Raw genomic sequence first — 27,926 nt, 5'->3', positions numbered from 1 at the left:
AATTCTATGCGCTATACATTTTGCATCACAACAGTGAAGTGTAAGGGGCCTTTTTTATGGACTGGATCTTTATATTTCCCACTTGTATCCTGTTTCAGTAATAATGAAATCAAACCTTCTTCTTGAGTGTCTGATAATTACATTTACATTTTAGTCATTTAGCAGACGCTCTTATCCAGAGCGACTTACAGTTAGTCGATCCCCGGGACCACCCATACGTAAAAATGTATACACACATGACTGTAAGTCGCTTTGGATAAAAGCGTCTGCTAAATGGCATATTTTATTATATTATTACCAACTGAGCTACACGGGACTAATCTACCATTAACATAGGAGTGGATAAAACATGCTAATAACGGTCCTCTGAGTATATCAAAAAAGGTTTGGTATACCTCGACTGGTATGCCATCCAGCCCTGGAGTTTTCCCGTACTTAAAGTCTTTAATTGCATCCAGAAGTTCCTCCTCTGTAATTTCACCTTCATATGAGTCTTTCTGGATGGCTGTTAATTTTACATTATCAATAGAAAATAAATCCCTACAATTAGCAGATGTGTTGTTACCTACCCTTACCACCTGGGGGCGGCCCGTCAGGAAGTCTAGGATCCAGTTGCAGAGGGAGGTGTTTAGTCCCAGGGTCCTTTGCTTAGTGATGAGCTTTGAGGGCACTATGGTGTTGAACGCTGAGCTGTAGTCAATGAATAGCATGTGTTCCGGCAGAAGTCCATTCATTTCATTGGGAGGCAATCCACACTGCTGCGACTCATCTGCCGGACTAGGTTGTGGTGCGTTGCACTCCGTGTGTCGCATGCGTTGGATTTTTTCAACATGCGTTGCATTGCCATGTGGAAGGCTACCAGTAGTAATGCCGCGTTCACTTGATAGTCGTAACTAGGGAACTCAGAAATGTCCAACTTGCTAACTGGTTGTAGTTATACACGTGCCGCGTTCAACCAGTTAGCACAGGGGTGTCAAACTAATTCCAAAGAGGGCCGCGTGTCGGCAGGTTTTTAGTTTTTTCCCTTTCAATTAAGACCTAGATAACCAGGTGTGGGGAGTTCCTTATTAATTAGTGACCTTCATTTGTCAACCAAGTAAGGGTAGAGTTTGACACATGTGAGTTAGCAAGTCGGAAATGTCTGAGTTTCCTAGTTCCGAATAGCATATGAGCGCGTCAAAAACCACTGAAGAAGTTGGTCATGTGTAGCGTGATTCTTTTTTTTGTGTGATGCAGACTAAGTAAAATGTACCATACAGCAATAACCTGTGTGGACACAGCGTATGAATTGGCAGCATCACACGCTTTGGTGAATCTCCAGCCCACTTTTCAGATCTGCATGGCTGGGAGGCTGAGGTAATGCCGCGTTCAAATGCTAGTCGGAACTAGGAAACTCAAATGTCCGACTTGCTAACCTAGATGGAAGAGTCGGAACCCGTGTTTATCCCGAGTTTCCGATTTAGGAGGTATCAGAATCAACCAATAGGAAGCTCTACGCAAATAATTTATGTTCATTTGAACTCTGAGGTTCCAAGTTTCCGATAGGACATGAATGCAACATAATGGTGCGTTCAAGACAACTCTGACGCATTGATCACACCGACCTTATCTTTGCGTGTTGGTACCACAGAAGTACATTCATTTCCAATGGAACGCTGTGATTGTATTGCAGCATTGCATTGCAGAGGCAGTGGTAGTACGTTCTGTGTGGTGCATACGTTGTATTTATCGATGCGTAGATGGCTTGGCAGAAATGTTAGCAGAAGGTGAACGTTGAACTTTCTTGCACACATATTCAGATAATGCTGCGTACCATTTAGCGCAAAACACTATCGGTGTGATCAGGCTTGAACTCAGAACTAGGAAATCTCCGACCTCCGACTTCAGTGCATTCACGACAACTGGGAACTCGGAAAAAACGAGCTCCGCCTGGGAATAATCTTTGACGGTCAACCAATTTGGCATTCCAAGTCGGAAACTCGGGCATCACGGTCAGTGATTTTCAGGTTGGAAAGTCCAGTCTGAGCTCGTTTTTTCCGAGTTCCCAGTTTTCATGAACGCACCATAAATTCCGTATTCTTGCCACTAGTTTCATACTAGCCTACGTAGTTGATATCACCTAGAGAACGCAGTGTCACGGACAGACAATTCTACCAGCTATAATAAATCCTAATGGGAAAGGTAGAGGTTACGAGGTAGGTAAGAAAAAAATGTAGCCTATGTTGTTCAAACATTTTAAGACAGAAAATAGCCTAAAAATAATCGGTTTATCATCCCCGATATAGCCTACAGTCAAACTTTGGGGGTGGGATTATGGTTTATGTTTCGTCTATCGTGTGACATAACTGAATGTAGGTTGCTAATGCTAGTGCTTTTTCTTAACGTTTATAGAGCATGTTTATTTAGCTCGACTTTACTTCATTCCGCTATCTCCTTGCGAGTCGCAACTTTATTTCAAGTATGTGGTGTGTCGCGAATGTCTTAGTGGCAACAGTCAGTAGCCAAATGTGTGGTGCTTCAATGTTGTTATGATACAGGTGACACTAACCGTAACGTTCTCTACGATGAGATAGCTTAGTGTAGCTTACCGATTTGCACAGTGAAGCGTGTGTTCCTTTTGTATTTCTTAACTGCGTATCAAGGATTGTTCTAGTAAACCGAGGGCATTTGTATGACGTTTACGCCTTTATGTGTCCCTCTACGTACCGACTTTCTCGGTCATCCTAGACTACTATTTATAGTTAATTTACTTTCATGTGTTTTGTCATTAGGACGTTTATAAACTGTACTATCTGGTTGTCAATGCATGGCTTATATGATGGGGATAGATGAAGCAGGTGCATGCTCTAGTGGCAGCATGACAGTCATTTTTTAAGTATGATTTTGACAAGCATATAGGCAAGTCGTGCATTCAGAAACGTGGTAAATAGTTGTATTTTATTTTGCACATTTTATTTGAATGTCATCCTGGGACGTTGAATGAACCTGTTACCTCACCTGCGTGCAGCACATGGTATAACCATATACTTTCCTATCTTTTCTACTTTATATTCTGTCTGACAGGTAATCTGAGGGTGAAAGTATCAGATGGTCTTCAGAAGAATGTGTTTCCCAGCCAATGAGTACTGGCTGAGGATGATGAAGATACAGGGGTCACCCCAGCAGCAGTGTCAGGGGCTGCAGGGACCTCTGTGATTGCTGACCTCCCCAGCTCTGCACTGGCTGACCATGGCCACACAGAGGACACCCCTGGTCAAAGACTTTAACCACTTTATTACCTGTAACCTGTGCAGAGGTTACCTGATCAAACCCACCACGGTCACTGAGTGCCTGCACACATGTAAGTAACACACACTCACACACACACATGCTCATGTACACACACACACACACACACACACACAATCACACAATTCCTGTGCACCAGGTAATGCAACCTTGTAGTGTATTCAAGGTTTAAAAAGGCTTCTAAAGTTTTAGTTTCCACTTAAATGTCAGACTTGATTTTACCTTACAAAAAAAGGATCAACCCCTACAAAAATGTCCATTAATTATAATCCACATAATTGTCCTGTTGCTACAGGATTATTTTCCTGCTGTGAGAAACGGGTTAAGTTAAGATATTACATATTCTTTGTCTAACTTTCTATTGCTTCCTTCCCTCTATATGTCCCCTCACTCCATTTTCTCCCACATACACTCTAAGCGTCTTACACTATATAATAGTAGTAGGATTTATCTTGTTTTCCAGTTTGTAAGAGCTGCATCATCCAGCACTTCGAAGACAGTAACGACTGTCCCAAATGTGGCATTCAAGTCCATGAAACCAACCCTCTAGAGATGCTAAGGTATGACACATACAAACATAGTCCTCCACTAGCGCTAACCATCTCTGACAGACAACAACACTCTTAGAAAGAAATGTGCTATCTAGAACCTAAGAAGGTTCTTTGGCTGTTCCCATAGGATAGCCCTTTGAAGAACCCTTTTTGTTTACAGGCATAACCTTTTTGGTTCCAGGTAGAAACTTTTTGGGTCCCATGTAGAACCTTTCCACAGAGGGTTCTACATAGAACCAAAAAGGGTTCTACCTGGAACCAAAAAGGGTTCTCCTATGGGGACAGCCGAAGAACCCTTTTGAAACTCTTTTTTTCCTGAATGAAGATAACAACAAACACTTGGCCTTCACTTTGCTTTGAATACTGCAAGTGGACTGTCGGCACAAACCACAGCCTCCTCTTTCTCTTTACCTGTGTCACTTCCTCTCTCATCTTCACTGGTCCTCTCTCTCTTCTCAGGTTGGACAATACTCTTGAGGAAATAATTTTCAAGCTTGTGCCTGGATTACGAGACAGTGAGTTCTTGTCATCTAGGAAAAAACGGATGATATATTTCTTAATGATCTCTCAGTCAAAGTCAATCATTTCAATCACTCCTTGAAGGAGACTTGTCATTAGATATAATGGGACTCATGAGAGTACCTTGTATTTATTCTGTTTTCTTTATGACTGTGTGTGTGGACCAGAAGAGGAACAGCAGGAGATTGATTTCTGGAGGAAGAATACGTCACAAGAAAATGGACAAGGTACGGAATAAGTCTCAGTAACGAAGTCACTCTCACAAATTGTACTGGGTGTTACTGTAAAATGTAATAAGTATGTCATTACACATTAGTAGAGTAAAGCACTGATATTGGAAAACCTCTTTCAGCTAGGCTTGCTAGTATGATCTCCTGAAATCACATGTGCTCTGCGATCCCACAGGAGGCGGCCTTGGGTCTAAGAGGCTTGGGCTCAGTGATGATGGGGATGGTGATGAAGATGGTCAGGATTATCACAGGAGCGACCCCCAGATAGCCATCTGCCTGGACTGTCTCCACAACAATGGTCATGCTGCAGACAACACAGTGAAGGTGTGTGTGTGTGTGTGTGCAGAGGCGCAACGCACATAGGGAGCAACAGGGGCATGTGCCCCCTCAGATTTGTCAGTTTTAAAAATAATAATCATAATAATACAAAAATATATATTTTTGTTGAAGTTTTTGTTGTTTCTCTGTAATTCTAAATTACTAGCCACCTAGAAATTGTATGAAGTTGGTTTTAGCTAGCCCAGATAGTTTCCCAATCTACCCAACCTCATAACTAGCTGCCAAGAAGCCATTTCAGGCTATCAATCAAGTGAGAGTAGCTAACTTGTCTATCTATCTTAGCTGGCAAGGTTGGTAGACTTTAGAAAAGCAAGCAATGTACTGAATAAGACTCACATTCATTTCAATCTTATACCCAGATTTTATCAGAGCTGCAGAGAAGCATATTTCGTTTCTTTAAAAAAAGAACCACCAGTCAGGAGGATACAGACAGATATGCAGAAAAATAAACACATTTTTGACACAGAATTAAGCATAATGATTATGGCTCTAGATTGCAGGAAGATGCTGTTTCGGGTGTTTGAAAAATGCAAAATTCTCCAACCCCCCTAACCATGCTCACGTACTTGGTGTGTTTGAATTATTTTCCTCTTCCCATGGGAGTGTTCTGTGTGAGTGTTTCTTTCAATATGCTCAGGCCAGTTCAGGTATTATTTGCGTGTACTCTGTGTTCTATCTGAATGTACAGTAAACATACTCATGTTATTTATCCCAGTGTTTAATGAAGAAGTTCATTCGCTGCTCTAGTCGAGTCACGGTGGGAACCATCAAGAAGTTTCTTAGTCTAAAGTTAAAGCTTTCAAGCTCTTGTGAGGTAAGATTACTACTGTTTTTATATTATAATGTACATTACTTTATACTGATGATGGGTATAGGAAAGGGAATAATGACTATAACGCGCCTTTGTGTTTGTTTACGCGCGCGCGAGCACCTGTCTCTGTCTCTGTCTCTGTCTCTGTCTCTGTCTCTGTCTCTGTCTGTCTCTGTGTGTGTCTTTCCTCTCTCCCCAGCTGGATGTGCTGTGTAACGGGGAGATCATGGGTAAGGACCACACTCTGGAGTTCATCTACATGACACGCTGGAGGCTGCACGGTGACAACGTGAGTCTCTTATGTCCTGTTTCTGTCCTTTCCTCCACACTTCCCCTGTCTCACCCGGTTCTTAGGTAACCTCTATACTTCTCAATGCCCTGTTATTGATCATGTTCTCTCTGGCATGCCCAGAAATCTTCCACTCCCACTCCCACCCTAATACCCAATACACCATAGATCAGGGGTGTCAAACATACCGCGAGAGGTTCCAATCCGGCTCGTGGGTGGTTTGCGGCCACCTGGACCTTGTTGAAGACCGAATGCGGCCCTCGGGAAAAATTAGTTTGACACCCCTGCCATAGATAGAGCTCATTACAACATAGGATTGTGTTATCATTATGTCATTTCCTGCCTGTCCCTGCCCTCCGACCAACTGTCTTTACATTGGCAGTTCAGCTTTAGTTGTTCTGTCTTCTTACCCAACTGTCACTACCACGGTCAGGCATTAGGCCTATTAAAGGGGCTGATTAAAAAGCCTTCTCGTGTTGCCACATCCTGAACAACTCGCTCATATTAAACAGAGAGCAAAGTAGAAGGAAAGAAACACAAAGTTGAATGATATTGTGCTCATCAGCCTTAAACTACACGCCCCCCCAAAAAAAAGAGGGGGGGTTTACCCAGTAAACCAGACTCAGGCCCTGACCTTCAGTCCACAAACTGTGTGCTCACGTGCCGCACCAAACTAGGCCAGGCTAAGCCTAGTAGAATTCAACAATAGAGATATAAGTGTGAAGGGGAGCATGTATGACAGCCTGGTGTGTGTGTGTGTGTACAGCATTACAAATAAATCCAGACAGTGTTTTATAGATGAATATCCACCAAACCCCTAGGAATCATCAGTAGCAGTAAAGCTTGGACTGACTGCAGATAATTCATAGAGACATCACAAAAGCATAACTCAATGCCATGCATCTGATTTAGAGCTCTGCTACTCAACCCTGATCAGGTTAGGGCTGGGTAGGGCCTGTTTTTTTTCATCAATAACTAGGGTACGAGCCGGGCTTGGGTATCATTTGAAATAATTATTAAATTGATCACTAACATTTTGAAGCGGAGCCATTTGCTCCCTCCTGCTCTGCTGCTCAGTGTCTCTGTACAGTCATATCTTACTGTCATAACATGGTGTTAGAAGTGCTTCAACCTCGTAAAATATAAGACCAGAACATTATCCGAGTCGACAGGAGAGATTATTTCACAGAAAATAATAATAATCAGTGAGTTTTGTCAGAGTTTAGAGTGATAAAAAGTAGCTAGTTAACAGCTCTCTCTCTCTCCTCTCGTGAACACTCAACCGTAGCCGTTTCTATGGATACTCACACACGCAGAGAGCGCATGGAGCAGATGCAGCGCAGGGACAGAGCGGGGGGCAGACAGAGAAAGTTATTTGAGGTTCAGGCAGGGCCGGCCTTATATTTCGCAGATTCAATCAGGCCTGGGTAGGGAAGGACATGAACGTCGTAGGCATGGGTAGAGAAGGACATGAACGTCGTAGGCATGGGTAGGGAAGAACATGAACGTCGTAGGCATGGGTATGAACGTCATAGCCTTGGGTAGGGGGGACATGAACGTCGTAGGCATGGGTAGGGAAGGACATGAACGTCGTAGGCATGGGTAGGGAAGGACATGAACGTCGTAGGCATGGGTAGGGAAGGACATGAACATCGTAGGCATGGGTAGAGAAGGACATTAACATCGTAGGCATGGGTAGAGAAGGACATGAACACCATAGGCATGGGTAGGGAAGGACATGAACGTCGTAGGCATGGGTAGGAAAGGACATGAACGTCGTAGGCATGGGTAGGGGAGGACATGAACGTCGTAGGCATGGGTATGAACGTCATAGCCTTGGGTAGGGGGGACATGAACGTCGTAGGCATGGGTAGGGTAGGACATGAACGTCGTAGGCATGGGTATGAACGTCGTAGGCATGGGTAGGGAAGGACATGAACATCGTAGGCATGGGTATGAACGTTGTAGGCGTGGGTAGGGAAGGACATGAACGTCGTAGGCATGGGTAGGGTAGGACATGAACGTCGTAGGCATGGATAGGATAGGACATGAATGTCGTAGGCATGGGTAGGGGAGTACATGAATGTCGTAGGCATGGGTATGAATGTCGTAGGCATGGGTATGAATGTCGTAGGCATGGGTATGAATGTCGTAGGCATGGACATGAACGTCGTAGGCATGGGTATGAACGTCGTTGGTATGGGTAGGGTAGGACATGAACGTCGTAGGCACGGGTAGGGCTTGGGTTTACATGTCATGTCTGTGCAGGGCTCTAATCTGAATGTCCAATACTGTCTTCTTTCAACTGTCAGCCATAGGGATCTGGGGGGATTCACAGGAAAGTGTGTTCTCCTTAAAACACCATACATGAAAACTTTGTCTTGAAGTCAGTTGAAAGGGGCAATTCTGTCTGAAATATGGGCCATTTTAGATGGAATTGCAAAGCTCATTAGTTAGAAGAAGAACAGCGCCGGGAAGATGGCTGCCGTTTTACAGCCCTCTAACCAATTGTACTATTATGTGTGTTTTTCCGCGTTATTTGTAATTTATTTTGTACATAATGTTTCTGCCATCGTCTCTTATAACCAAAAAGAGCTTCTGGATATCAGGACAGCGATTACTCACCTCGCATTGGACGAAGATTTTTTCTTCAACGAGGCGGTCGCGAAGGATATCCTACAGACACCCGACAAGGCCCAGATCCCCGTCATTCGCGTGAGGAAGAGACGGAGATATCGCGGACGCAGATCCGGGTGCCTTGTAAGGATCCGACGGCGAGCGAGTAAACTGCCTCTCCCATCAATCCTACTAGCCAACGTTCAATCTTTTGAGAATAAAATGGACGAGTTAAGATTACGGTTATCCTAACAACGGGACATTAAAAACTGTAATATCTTATGTTTCACGGAGTCGTGGCTGAACGACAACAATGATAACATTCAGCTAGCAGGCTATACGCTACATCGGCAGGACAGAACGTCTGACTCTGGTAAGACAAGGGGCGGCGGTCTGTGTATATTTGTAAACAACAGCTGGTGCACAAAATCAAATACTAAGGAAGTCTCGAGGTTTTGCTCGCCTGAGGTAGAGTATCTTATGATAAGCTGTAGACCACACTATTTACCAAGAGAGTTTTCATCTATATTTTTCATAGCTGTCTATTTACCACCACAAACCAATGCTGGCATTAAGATTGCTCTGAATGAGTTGTACAAGGCCATTAATCAACAGGAAAACGCTCATCCAGATGCAGCGCTCCTAGTGGCCGGGGACTTTAATGCAGGGAAACTTAAATCCGTTCTACCTAATTTCTACCAGCATGTTAAATGTGCAACCAGAGGGAAAAAACTCTAGACCACCTTTACTCCACACACAGAGACGCATACAAAGCTCTCCCTCGCCCTCCATTTGGCAAATCTGACCATAACTCTATCCTCCTGATTCCTGCTTATAAGCAAAAACTGAAGCAGGAAGCACCAGTGATTCGGTTAATAAAAAGTGGTCAGATGACGCAGATGCTAAGCTACAGGACTGTTTTGCTAGCACAGACTGGAACATGTTCCGGGATTCTTCAGACAGCATTGAGGAGTACACCACATCAGTCACTGGCTTCATCAATAAGTGCATCGATGATGTCGTCCCCACAGTGACCGTACGTACATACCCCAACCAGAAGCCATGGATTACAGGAAACATCCGCACTGAGCTAAAGGGTAGAGCTGCCGCTTTCAAGGAACGGGACTCTAACCCGGACGCTTATAAGAAATCCCGCTATGACCTCCGACGAACCATCAAACAGGCAAAGAGTCAATACAGGTCTAAGATTGAATCATACTACACTGGCTCTGACGCTCGTCGGATGTGGCAGGGCTTGAAAACTATTACAGACTACAAAGGGAAGCACAGCCGCGAGCTGCCCAGTGACACAAGCCTACCAGACGAGCTAAACCACTTCTATGCTCGCTTCGAGGCAAGCAACACTGAAGCATGCATGAGAGCACCAGCTGTTCCGGATGACTATGTGATCACGCTCTCCGTAGCCGATGTGAGTAAGACTTTTAAGCAGGTCAACATTCACAAGGCCGCAGGGCCAGACGGATTACCAGGATGTGTACTCCGAGCATGTGCTGACCAACTGGCAAGTGTCTTCACTGACATTTTCAACATGTCCCTGACTGAGTCTGTAATACCAACATGTTTCAAGCAGACCACCATAGTCCCCGTGCCCAAGAACTCTAAGATAACCTGCCTAAATGACTACCGACCCGTAGCACTGACGTCTGTAGCCATGAAGTGCTTTGAAAGACTGGTCATGGCTCACATCAACAGCATAATCCCAGAAACCCTAGACCCACTCCAATTTGCATACCGCCCCAACAGATCCACAGATGATGCAATCTCTATCGCACTCCACACTGCCCTTTCCCACCTGGACAAGAGGAACACCTACGTGAGAATGCTATTCATTGACTACAGCTCAGCATTCAACACCATAGTGCCCTCTAAGCTCATCACTAAGCTAAGGATCCTGGGACTAAACACCTCCCTCTGCAACTGGATCCTGGACTTCCTGACGGGCCGCCCCCAGGTGGTAAGGGTAGGTAACAACACATCTGCCACACTGATCCTCAACACGGGGGCCCCTCAGGGGTGCGTGCTCAGTCCCCTCCTGTACTCTCTGTTCACCCATGACTGCATGGCCAGGCACGACTCCAACACCATCATTAAGTTTGCCGACGACACAACAGTGGTAGGCCTGATCACCCGACAACGATGAGACAGCCTATAGGGAGGAGGTCAGAGATCTGGCCGTGTGGTGCCAGGACAACAACCTCTCCCTCAACGTGACCAAGACAAAGGAGATGATTGTGGACTACAGGAAAAAAAAAGAGGACTGAGCACGCCCCCATTCTCATCGACGGGGCTGTAGTGGAACAGGTTGAGAGCTTCAAGTTCCTTGGTGTCCACATCACCAACGAACTATCATGGTCCAAACACACCAAGACAGTCGTGAAGAGGGCACGACAAAGCCTATTCCCCTCAGGAGACTAAAAAGATTTGGCATGGGTCCTCAGATCCTCAAAAAATTCTACAGCTGCACCATCGAGAGCATCCTGACTGGTTGCATCACCGCCTGGTATGGCAACTGCTTGGCCTCTGACCGCAAGGCACTACAGAGGGTAGTGCGTACGGCCCAGTACATAACTGGGGCAAAGCTCCCTGCCATCCAGGACCTCTATACCAGGCGGTGTCAGAGGAAGGCCCTCAAAATTGTCAAAGACTCCAGCCACCCTAGTCATAGACTGTTCTCTCTGCTACCGCACGGCAAGCGGTACCGGAGTGCCAAGTCTAGGTCCAAAAGACTTCTCAACAGCTTCTACCCCCAAGCCATAAGACTCCTGAACAGCTAATCATGGCTACCCGGACTATTTGCACTGCCCCCCACCCCATCCTTTTTACGCTGCTGCTACTCTGTTAAGTATTTATGCATAGTCACTTTAACTCTACCCACATGTACATATTACCTCAACTACCTCAACTAGCCGGTGCCCCCGCACATTGACTCTGCAACGGTACCCCCCTGTATATATAGCCTCCCTACTGTCACTTTATTTTACTGTATATATAGCCTCCCTACTGTCACTTTATTTTACTTCTGCTCTTTTTTTCTCAACACTTTTTTTGTTGTTTTATTCTTACTTTTTTTGTTTAAAATAAATGCACTGTTTGTTAAGGGCTGTAAGTAAGCATTTCACTGTAATGTCTGCACCTGTTGTATTCGGCGCATGTGACCAATAAAATTTGATTTGATTTGAAATACACTTGTCAGAACGTGCCAGCATCTACTAGGCTATTTACTTTGCAAGTTGTGTCTGTATACATTTCCAGGTAACTGAGAATAAACAGTACTCTCTCTACACTCTCTCCTCAGACATATCCCATGGTCCTGGAGTACAGGCCACGAATAGACTTTGGCTGAACAAAGCCCTTGAGAAGCTTTCATCGACAAACAAAGCAATGACTGGATGTGCATCAAGTTGAGGCCAGGGACTCAAGCCTTCCAAACGTTTTGAACTTCTGTTTCACTTTGTTGTGTCCTTCGTTGTTGAACATTTTGTGCTTGTGGCCAAAGTGATCTTCAAGACAAGTAACTAGAGAGACAAGCTTAGCTGAAACATAGATGTATGAATATGAATGTATCCAAATGGTATTTATTAGCCAGGTACTCGGGTAACCTGGTAACCTAGCCAATGACAAGGATTGGCCTGCATCTGCATGATAAATACAAGTTGGTGTGGACAGAAAATGTAATGGAAAGGGAGCAATCAAGCAACTCCAAGGGCTTCCAACGGATGCCTGACTGTTTCAACAAGAAAAGTAACATTTTTAAATTGAAGTAGTTTTTTCTCTTTATAAAATGCACATAACATATCCACAGATTTGCCCACAATCAATCAATTGACAGAGCACCTTAACGTTGCCAACAGGTTTCAGAGTCTAAACTGAAGCCCATTCGTCTTCATTCTGTCCCATGTTCAGTTATTATAACCAGTCTGACATGCTGCTGAAATCAACAAACAGGCTGGGGAGCCTGCGGGATGGGGAGAGAAACATTAAGCCTCTTTCTCACAAACACACACACTCACTCAACCCATACTGCAGCGTGATTACCCTGGCTCCTGCCAATCTCAGACCTGCACTAATAGCTTTTTTGGCACCGGTCGGAGTGAGCAGGTATTACATTTTAGTTTTTCAGATTCATCTTGGTATCTTTTTAGGCTAGAGAAATACTATCTTATATGTTTTGAAGGGAAACCAGTGGTGTGTACATTTCATATTGTTACTAGACCTTTAAGATATGTGTTTTATGAAGTACATGACATTACAACACGTTAGTAAGAGATATGAATTATGCCAATTATGAATCTTTGATCACGTTAGTAAGAGATATGAATTATGCCAATTATGAATCTGTGATCACAGAATAGCTTTGGGCACTGTAAGAACTGGTTGGCATAAGTCTTATTGTATTAGCGTTGAGGTGTAGTGTACTGAAGCTGTCTCTCTTTCACAGTGATTCAGTATAGAGAGTAAACTGTATCTGCTTCCTTACCTAGTCATCTCAAGTTTAGCCTTTTAAACTGTAATCTATGTTGATGTGGTTTATATGTGGAAACCATTGAGGTGAGTTCCTTGCAGTGAAGCCAACCTGTCCATGTACTGACAAGGAAAATAGAATGTTATTATTTTTTGGGGGACCGAAAAGGAAACATGTACATATTCTTAAGGTTAAGGTTTTATTTTTTTACATTTTAGTCATTTAGCAGACGCTCTTATCCAGAGCGACTTACAGTTAGTGAGTGCATACATTTTCATACTGGCCCCCCGTGGGAATCAAACCCACAACCCTGGCGTTGCAAGCGCCATGCTCTACCAACTGAGTTGCTTAGAATAATATATTATATTTTTTAATGTACCCATGCCTGAGAATCATTATTGAGATATTAGAGCTGTAGAAATATTGTTCATATCTGTACTTGATTTATAATTATTATTCATTAATAAATTACATGTTTTTATTTTACCTACTGTCTATTGACTTAATTGCCATTGATGAGACAGTTATTTTGGTCTGCTTGGGCTTTGGGCCTCCAAGTCAGGATAAAGGCCTAATGGTTTAACCAATACTCATGTTTGTGTCCTTGTCGAATTAGCAACTTTTTTTTTTCTAGCTATTATTCTTTCCTCCTCTGAACTCCATGAAAGTATGTTTTATAGGTTAATTACAAAGTGATCCTGCCTCCTGCCCAAACTGGTCGGACCAATTGTAACGTTGATGATTTCCCTGGTTTGTATATCTGACTGGACAGGCAGGAGGATAGTGTTTCTAGATGCTAAAAGCAGTCAGTATGTGAAATACATCTACCCAACTTCAGCTGGAGAGAAAAATGGGGTAGGAATGCACATACAGATGCGCCCCCCCACCTGGGAGCTTTTAAGGTCAGATACTGTATACATGTATGTAGGCCAGAGTTCCCTACAGGCTTCATACTGTACGTACTGTACATTCACTCACTCATACCAGCAGGCATTTGGGTCTGAAGGATTTAGGGCACATTGACTGTAAGAGTCTGTAAGATGTCTCAAGGGTCCTAAAACCCCTCTATACAATCTCTTTTGTAACTTTGTTTTTATTTTGGTGTTACAAAACTAAAAAGTGACCATAATATATTAAACATAATTGAGATCGCAGAGTTCTGTGACGTCTGCATTTAACTGACAACCTGATGACAGTTGAGCTCATCATTTGGATGAAAAATAGAGTGATACCGTGAAGTCCAGTGCTGTGGGGGATCTCTGATATTTTTATACTGCCTGCAGCAGACTGACTGGCTCCCAAAGTTCACATGGGGCTCTGGAGAGTTGGTACATTTTAGGGAAGGAGTTTCGAGGGGCTTATTTACTGAGTAAACACTGACAGATGCAACAATATCCCTTCTGTCTCAGCATGTTCCGTCTCACAAACACGCATCATGTTCTGTGAAGAAGAACTGTCATGACATGAAACGAGAACTCTCCATCATTACAGTTGTCCTTAATTTTGGTTTGTTTATTGTGCAGAGATGTTGATATTGATCATGTAAAGTAAACATGAAGGAAAATTATTGTATTTGAGAACAATACATTCACACTGTTTATTTTTGATCCGTTGCTATATTGGGTAATAACAGGTGAGAGAAGAAACTTGCAGCTATTTTGGTGGGTCAACAGTTCGGGAATGACTAAATATCAGAATGAGTCGTTGAATACACCTGTCAACAAAAACGGTTGGAGTAGCACAGAGGGGCAAATCAGTACCCGCCACTTTAAGGGGGCTTAGTTATATTTTGACTGGAATGGAGGGTTGGGCAGGGGCTGGATGTCTAGTTGGGTTGCCTTGTTGTTATCCTGGCTGGTCACACAACTTCCTATTGAGTGGATTGCTCTATGTTGCATCATCCTTCCCTGCTACTGTGGCTTGATTCTTTTGTCAGACCGATTGTGGGGTGTGTATCTAAAGCTAATATACAGTGTTAGCCAAAACATACATTTTGTTGTGTTACTAAGTGGGATTTAAATGGATTTCATTGTGATTTGTTGTCATTGATCTACACAAAATAATCCATAATGTCAAAGTGAAAAAAAATTTATACAAATGTTTAGATATTGATAAACAAAAATGCATCACTAAAATATAGTCATTGCATAAGTATTCACCACCTATGTTTAGGCAAGTACATTTTGGTTTAACAAATCAAATAATAAGTTACATGGACTCACTCTCTGTGGAATAATAAGGCTTGACATGATTTTGGAATGAATACCCCTTCCTCTGTCCCCATACATACAACATCTGTAAGGTCCCTCAGTCAAGTATTGAATTTCAAGCACAGATTCAACTACAAAGACCAGGGAGCTTTTCCAAACCCTCATAAAGAAGGGCAGTGATTGGTAGATGGGTAACACTAACAAATCTCTTTAAGTATGGTCAAGTTAATAATTATGCTGTGGATAATGTATTAAACCACCCAGACACAACAAAAGACACAGTCCTCCTTCTGAACTGAGCTGCAGAACAGGAAGGAAACTGCTTAGGGATGTCACCTTGAGGCCATTGGTGATTTTAAAACAGCTACAGTGTTCAATGGCTTTGATGGGAGAAAACTGAGGATGGATCAACAACATGGTAGTTAATCCACAATAATGACCTAGTCTGCTTTACAGCAGACACTGGGAGAGGAATTCACCTTTCAGCAGGACAATAACCTACAACACAAGGCCAAATCTGCACTGGAGTTGCTTACGAAGAAGACAGTGAATGTTCCCGAGTGGCCAAGTTACAGTTTGACTTAAATATGCCTGAAAATCTATGGCAAGACATGAAAATTGCTGTCTAGCCATGACCCCCAACACCTTGACAGAGGTTAAAGAATTTTGAAAGAAATAATGGGCAAATATTGCACAAGCCAGGTGTGCAAAGCTCTTAGAGACTAACCCAAGAACCCTCACAGCTGTAATCACTGCCAAAGGTGTTTCTAACATGTATTGACTCAGGGGGATGAATACTTACAGTATCTAATCAAGGTATATTAGTGTTTAATTTTTCATTATTTTTAAAGAAATGTAAGGATTTCCCCCCCACCCTTTTCATTAGAGTATTTTGTGTAGATCGTTGACAAAAAAAAAGACAACTAAATACATTTTATTCCCACTTTGTAACACAATAAAATGTGAAAAATCCAAGGGGGGTGAATACCCAATGTCTGTGGTGGAACATTGCTAATCTTGGCTTCTTCTAACGGACCATAACTACCAATGACATGTTGTCATGCTACCCTTATGCTACCCATATATCAACAAAGTTAACATCTTAAGTTAAATGACCTATGATCTCAATTTGCCTGTTATCACTAGGTCACATGTTCGGTTACCGTCCTGACACGTCATCATCAGCCAAGAGTAATAGTATCTTATTAGGAGACCATGATGACAGACTGTCTTCATAGGAACTCTAAATATAGAACTAATAACAGCACTGACTGTCACTCACACTATTATAGACACTTTGATTGCTGACCTCGCCTGAGGATGACATCACCCGGTGGAGCAAGTACTCCATTTATCTGCCTTAGGGGATGTCATCACCCATCATAGGCTTCAAAATAATGGTAGAGAGCCCCCCTGACATGTTGTACAGTACGATATAGGTCAAAGTTCAAACACACGTCGCTCAGGGTACATGGCGTAAGACCATCAGTGACAGCTGACGGTCAGTACGGGCCTGGCGAGGCAAAGACGCTTCCAAGATGATGTCGCCCGTAAGACGATAGTTTCACCCTATCGCTCACCAGCCCAGAGGCAGTTATGACACGTCTCAGTGCCTATTGTGTGACATCGTTGACATATGCCAGCTGATATAGGCAAACAGCTGAAAGAGTTCTTTCCACTTACAAGGATGTACTATCACTACTGTGGCTGTCTGGGGCCGTCTGGGGCCGTCTCCAATGCCTTCATAAGAGAAGCCACCCATAGCGAGACAGACATTGTGACAGAAATGACTTTTCCCTGAGGTAGACTAGATGAGTCTGTACTGTAGATGTTGCACAAATCTAATCCTAAAGTCCCTTTCTCTGGCTTTAAGCCACCTGATCAAGCAGAGCTCCACACATAGGAGCAGGTGTGTGTGTGTGTGTGTGTGTGTATGAATGTGTTTATATGCAAGAGACAGACAGGTGTGTCTCTGAAATAGAAGGGTGACGTAAGGCTCTGAGAGGCAGAGCCGAGGTACAACATGTCAACATGGTAATGGTGGTGCGTGTGGGTTTGTATTGTATGTTGAGTGTGAGAAAATATGAATGTGTGTTTATCTATGTCTATGAATGGCGTGTGTGTTGTATGTACACATACTGTATGTACAGACATGTGAGTCTATGTCGCTGTATGTCCCTGTGAGGAAGGGCTAGTGCAGAAGGCCTGAGTATGGATATCTTTCCCTCGGACGTCTGACGCCTGGCATGAGGTCATTTTCTTGGTTGATGTGGAGCGGTGGGACTGTGAGGCTGTTTTTTTTACGACCTTGCTTAACCCTATCAGTCCCGAGACCCCGGCAAAAATCGGCTTTTAATTTATCTGACTTTCATTTATCTGCATCTACAGCCCTTACATTTAGCTTCACAATGAAGTGTTATACCATTTTATTTTCAGGTCACCTAGGGCTACAAGTAGAACAGAACAAATGTTGACATAAACAGTTGCATTCATGAGTTTTATTGACAACTGAAAATAAACAAAATAAGGTCAGCCAAAGCAAAAACCGGATCAAAATGAATTTATATGAATCTGTAAGTACAGAAATTGTTTTCTCTGTTGGAAATTATTATCCAACTAGTCAGTGACAACTGTGTGGAGTTTGGAGTTTGTGACAGCAACTATGTGTGAATTTATTACAGTATTATAGACACTATGTCCTTGGATTTCCTATGATCTTCTATGTAGAATATACTCTTACCTTCTAAAGACTCCTGTGTGGCTTGTGAGCGTCATAGAACAAAACATGTTACATGTGCAGAACCATGTAAACACGTGCACGATCTCGGCAAGTATGCATGTGTCTGTCTGGTGCATGTATTTTTATCTTGTGCACGTTTCAGGTGATATAAATCTGAATGCACTACCAGGGCGTTGAGAAGTTGATGTAATTATACTTTCCTGTGGATATATTGTCTCACATTCCTAACGCCAAAAGGACCAACCACACGGACAAGCAGTAAAGTATGTTAAAATATCAATTTATTCAACATTCTGGCTTGTAGCGGTCGTGAGAGGAAACGTTCCTGATTCAAACGCTAATTTCTGCCCGACGTAGAATTCTATGCAATTCATAGTCGTGTTTCCGTGTATTGAAGGCATCTACAGCTAAACATCTACAGATCCTAAAGAAAATGTCTAAATTCAGAGGGACACAAATACCGGATCAGTAGCGCACGATCCAGCACCATCATTGGCCAACAGCACATAAAAAACCCTGTCTTGCCAGATCAGAGGGGAGCCAGCCAATATTCTGTCAAGAAATATTACACTTATCCCAATTATATAGGCTAGCTACTGCTCTCTGCTGGACGAAAATGGGAAAAGAACACTAACGTGTCGTTAGAACTATGTAGTCATTTGAACAACTTCAGTGTCCACAGCTATCTTTGCAAAACCTTTACCAAAATACTGTATACAAATCAAACATCAAGCTTTAAATTGACAGAAATGCACATCAACAAGACTATTCCCATTGGGCGGCGCACAATTGGCCCAGCGTCGTCCAGGGTAGGGAAGGGGAGGGAATGGCCGGCAGGGATGTAGCTCAGTTGATAGAGCATGGCGTTTGCAACGCCAGGGTTGTGGGTTCGATTCCCACGGGGGGCCAGTATGAAAAATAAAAAAATTATGTATACGCTCTGGATAAGAGCGTCTGCTAAATGACTAAAATGTAAATGTATTCCTGTCAAATATTAACATCATTCCATACTCACTCCATAAAAAAACCGAAGTAGGATTGTAGTTGCATATCAGCGCTTTTTCTGGTTGTTAAAAGCAGTTGCAAATACACTACATTATTATATAAAAGTATGTGGACACTATTTCAGTCACACCCGTTGCTGACAGGTGTATAAAAATCGAGCACACAGCAATACAATCTCCATAGACAAACATTGGCCTTACTGAAGAGCTCAGTGACTTTCAGCATGGCACTGTTATTGGATGCCACCTTTCCAACAAGTCAGTTAATCAAATTTCTGCCATGCTAGAGCTGCCCCGGTCAACTGTAAGCACTGTTATTGTGAAGTGGAAACATCTAGGAGGAACAGCTCAGCGGTAGGCCACACAAGCTCACAGAACAGGACCACTGAGTGCGACGTTTGACATTTTAGTCATTTAGCAGACACTCTTATCCAGAGCAACATACAGTAGTGAGTGCATACATTTGCATACTGGTCCCCCGTGGGAATAAAATCCACAACCCTGGCATTGCAAGTGCCATGCTCTACCAACTGAGCCACACAGGACCTGAGTGCTAAAACACGTAGCACGTAGAAATAGTCTGTCCTCGGTTGCAACACTCACTACAGTGTTCCAAACTGCCTCTGGAAGCAACGTCAGCACAATAACTATTAGTCTGGAGCTTCATGAAATGGGTTTCAATGGCCGAGCAGCCACACACAAGCCTAAGATCACCATGCACAATGCCAAGCGTCGGCTGGAATGGTGTAAAGGACTCTGAAGCAGTGGAAACGCGTTCTCTGGAATGATGAATCATGCTTTACCATCTGGAGTCTGATGTACGAATCTGGGTTTTTGCGGATGCCAGGAGAACGCTATGTGCCAACTGTTAAGTTTGGTGGAGGAGGAATAATGGTCTGGGAGTGTTTTTCATGGAACCCTTAGTTCCAGTGAAGGAAAATCTTAACGCTACAGCATACAATGGCATTTTAGTTGATTCTGTGCTTCCAACTTTGTGGCAACAGTTTGGGGAAGGCCCTTTCCTGTTTCAGCATGACAATGCCCCCGTGCACAAAGCGAGGTCCATACAGAAATGGTTTGTCGAGATCGGTGAGGAAGAACTTGACTGGCCTGCACGGAGCCCTGACCTCAACCCCATCGAACACCTTTGGGATGAATTGGAACGCTGACTGCGAGCCAGGCCTAATCGCCCAACACCAGTGCCCGACCTGACTAATGCTCTTGTGGCTGAATGGAAAAAAGTTCCTGCAGCAATGTTCCAACATCTAGTTGAAAGCCTTCCCAGAAGATTGGAGGCTGTTAAAGTAGCAAAGGGGGGACCAACTCCATATTAATGCCCATGATTTTGGAATGAGATGTTGAAGAGCAGCTGTCCACATACTTTTGGTCATGTAGTATATTAGTGGTTGGAACATTTTGTAACAGGTGGAGTACTTGAACATATCCTTCTTGGCTCAGCCACAAGGGCTGTGAACCTCAAGAACTCTGTTATAATATGATCACATGACATATTGAGACAAACATACAAATACATTTTGTGACATTCCACACATTACTGTAATACCTTCATTGACAAAGAAATCAGCCATGAAGAAAGTGGTCTTCACAGCCGATGGGGAGCGAGGAATGTACAGACTTTTCAGGGTGCCACTGAGTTTCACAGATGAGAAAATGTAATGCTGAATGCAATTACATTTTCCAGTTGTCATCATTCAAGATACTGCTGGTTAATTTAGAACAATGAGAATGACAACAAGAGCACAAACAGATATAGGACCATGCTAATATAGACCATTTGAGGCATGTGAAATTGGGGATTGCGTAATGACTGACTTCTAACACATTAAAATGATTAGGCAGTGTTGTGTCGGAAGTCAAATGTTGCCAATGATGCTGTCAAACAAAGGAGTCCGCCTATACTGAACTTTGATCACAAGTTTTATTCATATCACAAGTTTTCAGCATAAGTTTACAGACCTGCAGTGTCTGGAGAAACAGTGTCCCAAAATAATCTGTCTGTTTCTAACCCCCTCTTCCTCCAGCATATACTTATAAACAATGCAAAAATATGGGTTGCTCCCTCTGCTGTCCAATCACCTGTCTCCCCTGGGGCGTCACCCTACAAATGGCTACTTTTGAACTAACATAAACATCTTTTCATTTCTACATGAAAAACATTAACAAAGACATAATCCTAATACACTACAGCAGTATAATGTTCAAACAGTTCACTGGTTATGTTTAATATAGTAGTAATAAAGTACGTTTTGCGCTGACTGACTCGACATGAATTTGAAACTGAAAATCATCATGAATCAGACATACAAACATGTCCAGTAATGCAATGTATTTTGACAACGTTAGGGGGATGCACCGTTCCTGGAGGTACTGCAATACCAGGTTGATGCGTGGAGTGGACGCAGCAAGCCCCTATTCCATCTCCCTATTCCAAAACTCTATTTAATATATGGTCCCCAGATAGGGTACGTATCAGATATTAAACTGATAAGAACATTTATTGTCACAGGAATTCTTAAAAAGAGCTCATACTTTTACATTTGATACATACTGTATCTCTGTTGTTGTTATTATATATATGTTTTCTTTACATAATCATTTGTACACTTTAATATATGGTCCTCTGTAGCTCAGCTGGTAGAGCACGGCTCTTGTAACGCCAAGGTAGTGGGTTCGATCCCCGGGACCACCCATACACAAAGATGTATGCACGCATGACTGTAAGTCGCTTTGGATAAAAGCGTCTGCTAAATGGCATATTATTATTATTATTAAAATGGCATAATATACATTAAAAACTTCACTGAACATTACAATAGGTTAAAAGTACGTGTTGTTATTAAAATGATATAATAACCTAAAACAGGGTACACAAAAATATGCTCTGTATGCGTTCGGCCAAATATCAATGGGAACATTTAAAAAACAATGATATCGCAGTTTGAATGTTTATAAACATCCGAAAGGAGTAGTAGGTTCCAGTCACGTGGTAATCCGTTGTCCAATCAGAAACGAGAGAAAGCGTTTGTGAATTAAATTCCGATTTACAGCAAAGTTGGAATAAATAACCCATCAAATACGTGTGTGGAGGAATCTAACAGTATGTGAAATTTAGAGATAGTAATGTCACTTAAATATCACAATAATCATTATACGCCACTAAAGTCAGCTGAAACGCTTCAGACCAAAAGACATCACCATAGGAGATGGATCTCTTTCGCCACCAAGTGGCAGCAGTTCTACGTACAGGTTTTCTCTCTGACACAAAAGATTGATCAACAAGTTTTATGATCGATTGGCTATTTATTTCACACGTTGGTAACAGCCTCTAGCCCCTGAATTACATTCCAAGTTGAAATAGGCCTACGTCTAGCCTAGGGTGACCACATGTCCCGGATTGTGCGGGACAGTACCGCATTTTGGCCCTTTGACCCGCGTCTCAACTAAACAATAATGTTCCTTATTTTAAATCAACAAATTTAAGGACCGCTAATTTAGAAGAAAAAAAAGGTAAATTTGTCCAGTGATGCAGTCAGACATTCCGACCTGTCTCTTATAGTCACGTTGCGTTTATAAGCCAACTGGTGATGTTAAACACTTCTTCTGAGCAGCGCAAGACGAGACTTAGGCCAATGTCGTAGGCCTATCGTCAACCAATCATATTTCTCAAATCCCTGAGAAGCTAAATTCCACCTAGGACAGTTAGGCCTAACTATTTACAAAAAGCAGTAAGTATTTCACCGAAGGCTCTCCATGCTCATTAGTTGCTCATTCAACATTTTTTCTGCGACTTCACTCAATCCCGTTTTAAAAGTCTTCATTCCTAACTGTTTAACATTCCCTGAGACCAGTGGCGGTTCTAGACACATTTTACTAGGGGGGCCAAGGAGGGGCCAGTGTTTAATCAGGGGGGCACACATAAAAAAACTGGCAACACATGATATTCAAAGATTATAAACTTTATTTTACTTTAAAATCATATGACATTTATTATAACACGTATTTTGTACAAGAGTGCAGATGCAAGAGAGATAGTGCCATAAAAATGAAAAAATAAAAAAATAAAAATAAAATAAAAAGTACAGGGTACAAATACAGGGTTCATATTCAATGTGAACAAAACTCCAGGATACAACAAAGGGTACAACAATGTGCCATTTCCTATTTATGGAAGCCCCACTACTGTGGACAGTTGATTCCACATTTTGTTTTAAGAAAGAAAACTTTCTGAGTGATTTATAAACAAAACACACTACCCTGTATCCATTTAGGTAAAATAAACCAAATCAGAAAAGAAATTCAATTCAAAGAGGCTTTACTAGCATGACCATATTGACATACAGTATTGCTAAAGCACATAAACAGGGAAACGTGTTACACATTAACATCCAGTAGTCCAATAGGATGCAGACAATAAACATTAAGTTAACATTCGTTTAAAAGCAACAATCATGTCAACACAATGTAGCAATATGAACAACACTGATGGATATCAGCAACAACATGAAAACAAGAATATTACAGGTGTCTGTGTGTGTGTGTGTGTGTGTGTCTGTGTCTTTGTGTACTTCACTGTCAGTTGATGAGCAGGTGTACAAAAAAAGGCTTTACAACATATATGGGCAAGTCCATTTAGGACAGCACATTTCCACCATAGTTCACATTAGGAAAAATGACAGCATGAATGCTCACTAAACAAACATATACTACATATACCTTTTTATACACATTTTTTTTCAGTAATTTTTTAAGAGTGAAAGGGAAGTAAGCAATCGCTCATCATAGGATCATACATATTTCAGTTACAATATTAGTTACAATATTAGTGTTAGTTAGATCATCATGTCAAAGCTGGACCTGCAAAGTCTGAACGACACAAGTGTGCAATGATTGGAGTGATTTTGTTTCTTTTTTTCTTGCTTTGCTTGTTTTCAAAAGGAAAATCATAGTTGGTAAAAAATAAAATAAACTTTCGTTGAAAGGTATCACACTGTATAATTTACAAATATCTAAAGAGGTTTAGTGGATGCCATAAAACATCTGTGGAGCTTGAAGATTTGTAGTACATACATGTTTGGCAGAGATAATTCAAAAGAATAAAATCATAAACTCTATCTAACTTTTTTGTTTGCTGGGGCAAAAAATGACTTTATGTCCCTTCCTCGTTTCATGATAACTATTAGAAGAAGAAAAAACGTAGGGGCATGCATTACATTTTGTTACCTAACCATCCCTCCCTACTTAACACTGGCAGATAACCTGTTGATTACTTTACTAAAAATGTATTTGTTATCGCGATGCAACAGCCAAGACGGATGAAGTTACGTGGTTAACATCACAACATTGTGTAGACCTAGCAAGGATAGCCTACTAACATTTGGATATTTGCTTCTGCTTCGATGAGTTTGCTTAGATATGATTACATTTCTAAACAAATCGAGACCAGACATTTAAAAACTTGATTTGATTTATGTGTGAGGAACAAAAGGAACATGTAGGCTATGTGCAAGAACAACAAGTCACTTATGATATTAAATCGTTTTGCTTACCTTCGACCTTCGGGTGCGCCACTCTAATTTACCCGTGTAGAACGTTGCCGTGTAGAGCGTTGCATTAGTTCCGCTTTTGGCGCTCGCGTGTAAAATAGTTATACATTCATAATTTTTTATTTGGTCAGCACGGGGGGGCCACAGGGGTGGCCAGGGACATTTCCAGGGAGGCACGGGCCTCCCCCGGCCTCCGTGTAAAACCGCCACTGCCTGAGACCAACCAGAAATGTTTCCTTGGCCAAATATTCCCAGATTCTGATGTTGCGGTCTCTCGTTTCTGCGTCACCAAATTTTAAATCAGGCAAAAGAGCAGGCTTGGTGTCCTTCAATTGCTCCTTCGATGCGCGGGCTGCAGGGGTTTAGTGCTGCAGAAGCGACGTGCTCCGCCACTTCTCACAATGGTGCTTGTTTAGTAAAGTTAGATCAAAGCTGAATCAATGTCTTGGAAAATCACATAATAATTCATTATTATTCTACATAACAGAACCAAATATAATAGCAAATAACGTTACTGTTACACCAAAAACAACACCTAATTTCTTATGAGAATTAGGATGGTAGCTGAATAGTAAAAAACAATATCATGGGCCAAAACCCAATAGCACACAACACTCCACAGAATCTGCTTTGATTGAAACAAAATACAGGCTATATACACTTAACATAAATATAAACGCAACATGTATAGTGTTGGTCCCATGTTTCATGAGCTGAAATAAAATATCCCAGAACGCTTTGAGACAAGCGTGGGGACTCTTGATAAATCAATCAATGTCAGATTTTTATTTTCACTGAATCTCCGTTTGGATATTGGTTAGGCTATAATTAGGCTGTGGAAATGTTAGCTAAGTTGAGGTGAGTGCTGCTCATGATCATCTTGTCTAGTTGGCTCATTTATTAGCACTGATCAGAAAATGTTGCCTTCATGTTAATTTAACAAGTGGATTATTTTGCTCTTCACTCGCGGTCGCTTAGTAGCCTGGGCCTACAGTACTCCTGACCAAAAGCCGATCACTTGTCTTAATCAATTAAAGTGATTTTGTTTCACTGAATATCCTTCTATATAAACTCAGCAAAAAAAGAAACGTCCCTTTTTCAGGACCCTGTCTTTCAAAGATAATTCGTAAAAATCCAAATAACTTCACAGATCTTCATTGTAAAGGGTTTAAACACTGTTTCCCATGCTTGTTCAATAAACCATAAACAATTAATGAACATGCACCTGTGGAACGGTCATTAAGACACTAACAGCTTACAGAGGTAGGCAATAAAGGTCACAGTTATGAAAACTTAGGACACTAAAGAGGCCTTTCTACTGACTCTGAAAAACACCAAAGGAAAGATGCCCAGGGTCCCTGCTCATCTGCTTGAGCATGCCTTAGGCATGCTGCAAGGAGGCATGAGGACTGCAGATGTGGCCAGGGCAATAAATTGCAATGTCCGTACTGTGAGACGCCTAAGACAGCGCTACAGCGAGACAGGACGGACAGCTGATCGTCCTCGCAGTGGCAGACCACGTGTAACAACACCTGCACAGGATCCGTACATCCGAACATCACACCTGCGGGACAGGTACAGGATGGCAACAACAACTGCCCGAGTTACACCAGGAACCCACAATCCCTCTATCAGTGCTCAGACTGTCCGCAATAGGCTGAGAGAGGCTGGACTGAGGGCTTGTAGGCCTGTTGTAAGGCAGGTCCTCACCAGACATCACCAGCAACAATGTCGCCTATGGGCACAAACCCACCGTTGCTGGACCAGACAGGACTGGCAAAAAGTGCTCTTCACTGATGAGTCGCGGTTTTGTCTCACCAGGGGGGATGGTCATATTCGCGTTTATCTTCGAAGGAATGAGCGTTACACCGAGGCCTGTACTCTGGAGCGGGATCGATTTGGAGGTGGAGGGTCCGTCATGGTCTGGGGCGGTGTGTCACAGCATCATCGGACTGAGCTTGTTGTCATTGCAGGCAATCTCAACGCTGTGCGTTACAGGGAAGACATCCTCCTCCCTCATGTGGTACCCTTCCTGCAGGCTCATCCTGACATGACCCTCCAGCATGACAGCTCGTTCTGTGTGTGATTTCCTGCAAGACAGTAATGTCAGTGTTCTGCCATGGCCAGCGAAGAGCCCGGATCTCAATCCCATTGAGCACGTCTGGGACCTGTTGGATCTAAGGGTGAGGGCAAGGGCCATTCCCCCCCAAAATGTCCGGGAACTTGCAGGTGCCTTGGTGGAAGAGTGGGGTAACATCTCACAGCAAGAACTGGCAAATCTGGTGCAGTCCATGAGGAGGAGATGCACTGCAGTACTTAATGCAGCTGGTGGCCACACCAGATAATGACTGTTACTTTAGATTTTGACCCCCCTTTGTTCAGGGACACATTATTCCATTTCTGTTAGTCACATGTCTGTGGAACTTGTTCAGTTCATGTCTCAGTTGTTGAATCTTGTTCTGTTCATACAAATATTTACACATGTTAAGTTTGCTGAAAATAAACGCAGTTGACAGTGAGAGGACGTTTCTTTTTTTGCTGAGTTTATTTGATTAATTCTCTGGCTGGGCAAATAAGTGGAGGTGGTATAGCACATCTATTCGTTTGCTCTATCACTGATCAGAAACATTTAGCATGCAACAATGTTACCTAAACCAACTGTAGGCCTATTATTTTGCTCGATCGGATATAGGCAACTCCAAAAGCCCGTGGAGGTTGTGATAGGTGATTTGAAGGAGTCAGGCGCAGGAGAGTAAATCACAGAATACAGAGTTTATTCTGTAGTACAGAGTTACGTTGGATAGCGTCAACCAGTCCAGTGTGCAAAACAAGCACACAGGGAAAATATACCCCGGCAAATACAAAATACATGTAGCTCAACCGAGCTACTCTCTCCTCACATTAAACAATCACCCACAAGGACAAGGGGGCAGAGGGAACACTTATACATGTACTAATGAGGGGATATGAACCAGGTGTGTGTAATAGACAAGACAAAACAAATGGAATGATGAGATGAGATGCGGCAGTGGCTATAAGGCCGGTGACGACGAACACCGAAGCCTGCCCGAAAAAAAGAAGAGGAGGCAGCTTCGGAGGAAATTGTGACAGTACCCCCCCCCCCCTTGACACGCAGCTCCAGCAGCGCACTGACACCGGCGCACTGACGCCCCCCTCCCGACGCCTCGAATCCAGGATGGAACGGATGGAGTACGCTAGGGCCCCCTCGATGTCCAGAGGAGGCGGAGGGAACTCCCGCACCTCAGACTCCTGGAGTGGACC

General features: G+C 42.8%; 1 protein-coding gene and 1 non-coding gene across 4 annotated transcripts; one reads left to right on the top strand and one right to left on the bottom strand.

Moving 5' to 3' along the window:
- Positions 1 to 703: 703 nt before the first annotated feature.
- On the top strand, positions 704 to 13,399 carry LOC121547665 (polycomb group RING finger protein 5-B). Of its 3 annotated transcripts, none has more exons than XM_041859039.2 (9): positions 704 to 787; positions 3,064 to 3,340; positions 3,752 to 3,848; positions 4,299 to 4,354; positions 4,526 to 4,585; positions 4,764 to 4,912; positions 5,643 to 5,741; positions 5,938 to 6,027; positions 11,960 to 13,399. In XM_041859039.2, exons 2-9 carry the CDS (start codon positions 3,229 to 3,231, stop codon positions 12,005 to 12,007), a joined length of 711 nt encoding a protein of 236 aa, XP_041714973.1. In that variant the 5' UTR covers positions 704 to 787; positions 3,064 to 3,228; the 3' UTR covers positions 12,008 to 13,399. The 3 variants fall into 3 exon arrangements, with proteins under 3 accessions (XP_041714973.1, XP_041714971.1, XP_041714972.1); XM_041859037.2 differs by lacking the exon at positions 704 to 787 and adding an exon at positions 1,860 to 2,195; XM_041859038.2 differs by lacking the exon at positions 704 to 787 and adding an exon at positions 1,860 to 2,199.
- An 8,044-nt stretch (positions 13,400 to 21,443) lies between these two features.
- On the bottom strand, positions 21,444 to 21,625 carry LOC121548106. The gene has a single exon (XR_005996598.1). It is a non-coding gene; the product is annotated as a U2 spliceosomal RNA (small nuclear RNA).
- Positions 21,626 to 27,926: the final 6,301 nt, after the last annotated feature.

Source organism: Coregonus clupeaformis, chromosome 31 (assembly GCF_020615455.1).
Source record: "Coregonus clupeaformis isolate EN_2021a chromosome 31, ASM2061545v1, whole genome shotgun sequence".
NCBI classification, from domain to species: Eukaryota; Metazoa; Chordata; class Actinopteri; order Salmoniformes; family Salmonidae; genus Coregonus; species Coregonus clupeaformis.
Note: the sequence above shows the minus strand (reverse complement) of the source record. Positions and strands in the feature narration are given on the sequence as shown.

Bases quoted from the DNA above. Each gene is read 5' to 3' on its own strand.
- LOC121547665 (XM_041859039.2), top strand. From the start codon at position 3,229: ATGGCCACACAGAGGACACCCCTGGTCAAAGACTTTAACCACTTTATT. The intron at 3,341-3,751 runs GTAAGTAACACA...CTTGTTTTCCAG, and splicing joins CACTGAGTGCCTGCACACAT to TTTGTAAGAGCTGCATCATC. The intron at 4,913-5,642 runs GTGTGTGTGTGT...TATTTATCCCAG, and splicing joins CTGCAGACAACACAGTGAAG to TGTTTAATGAAGAAGTTCAT.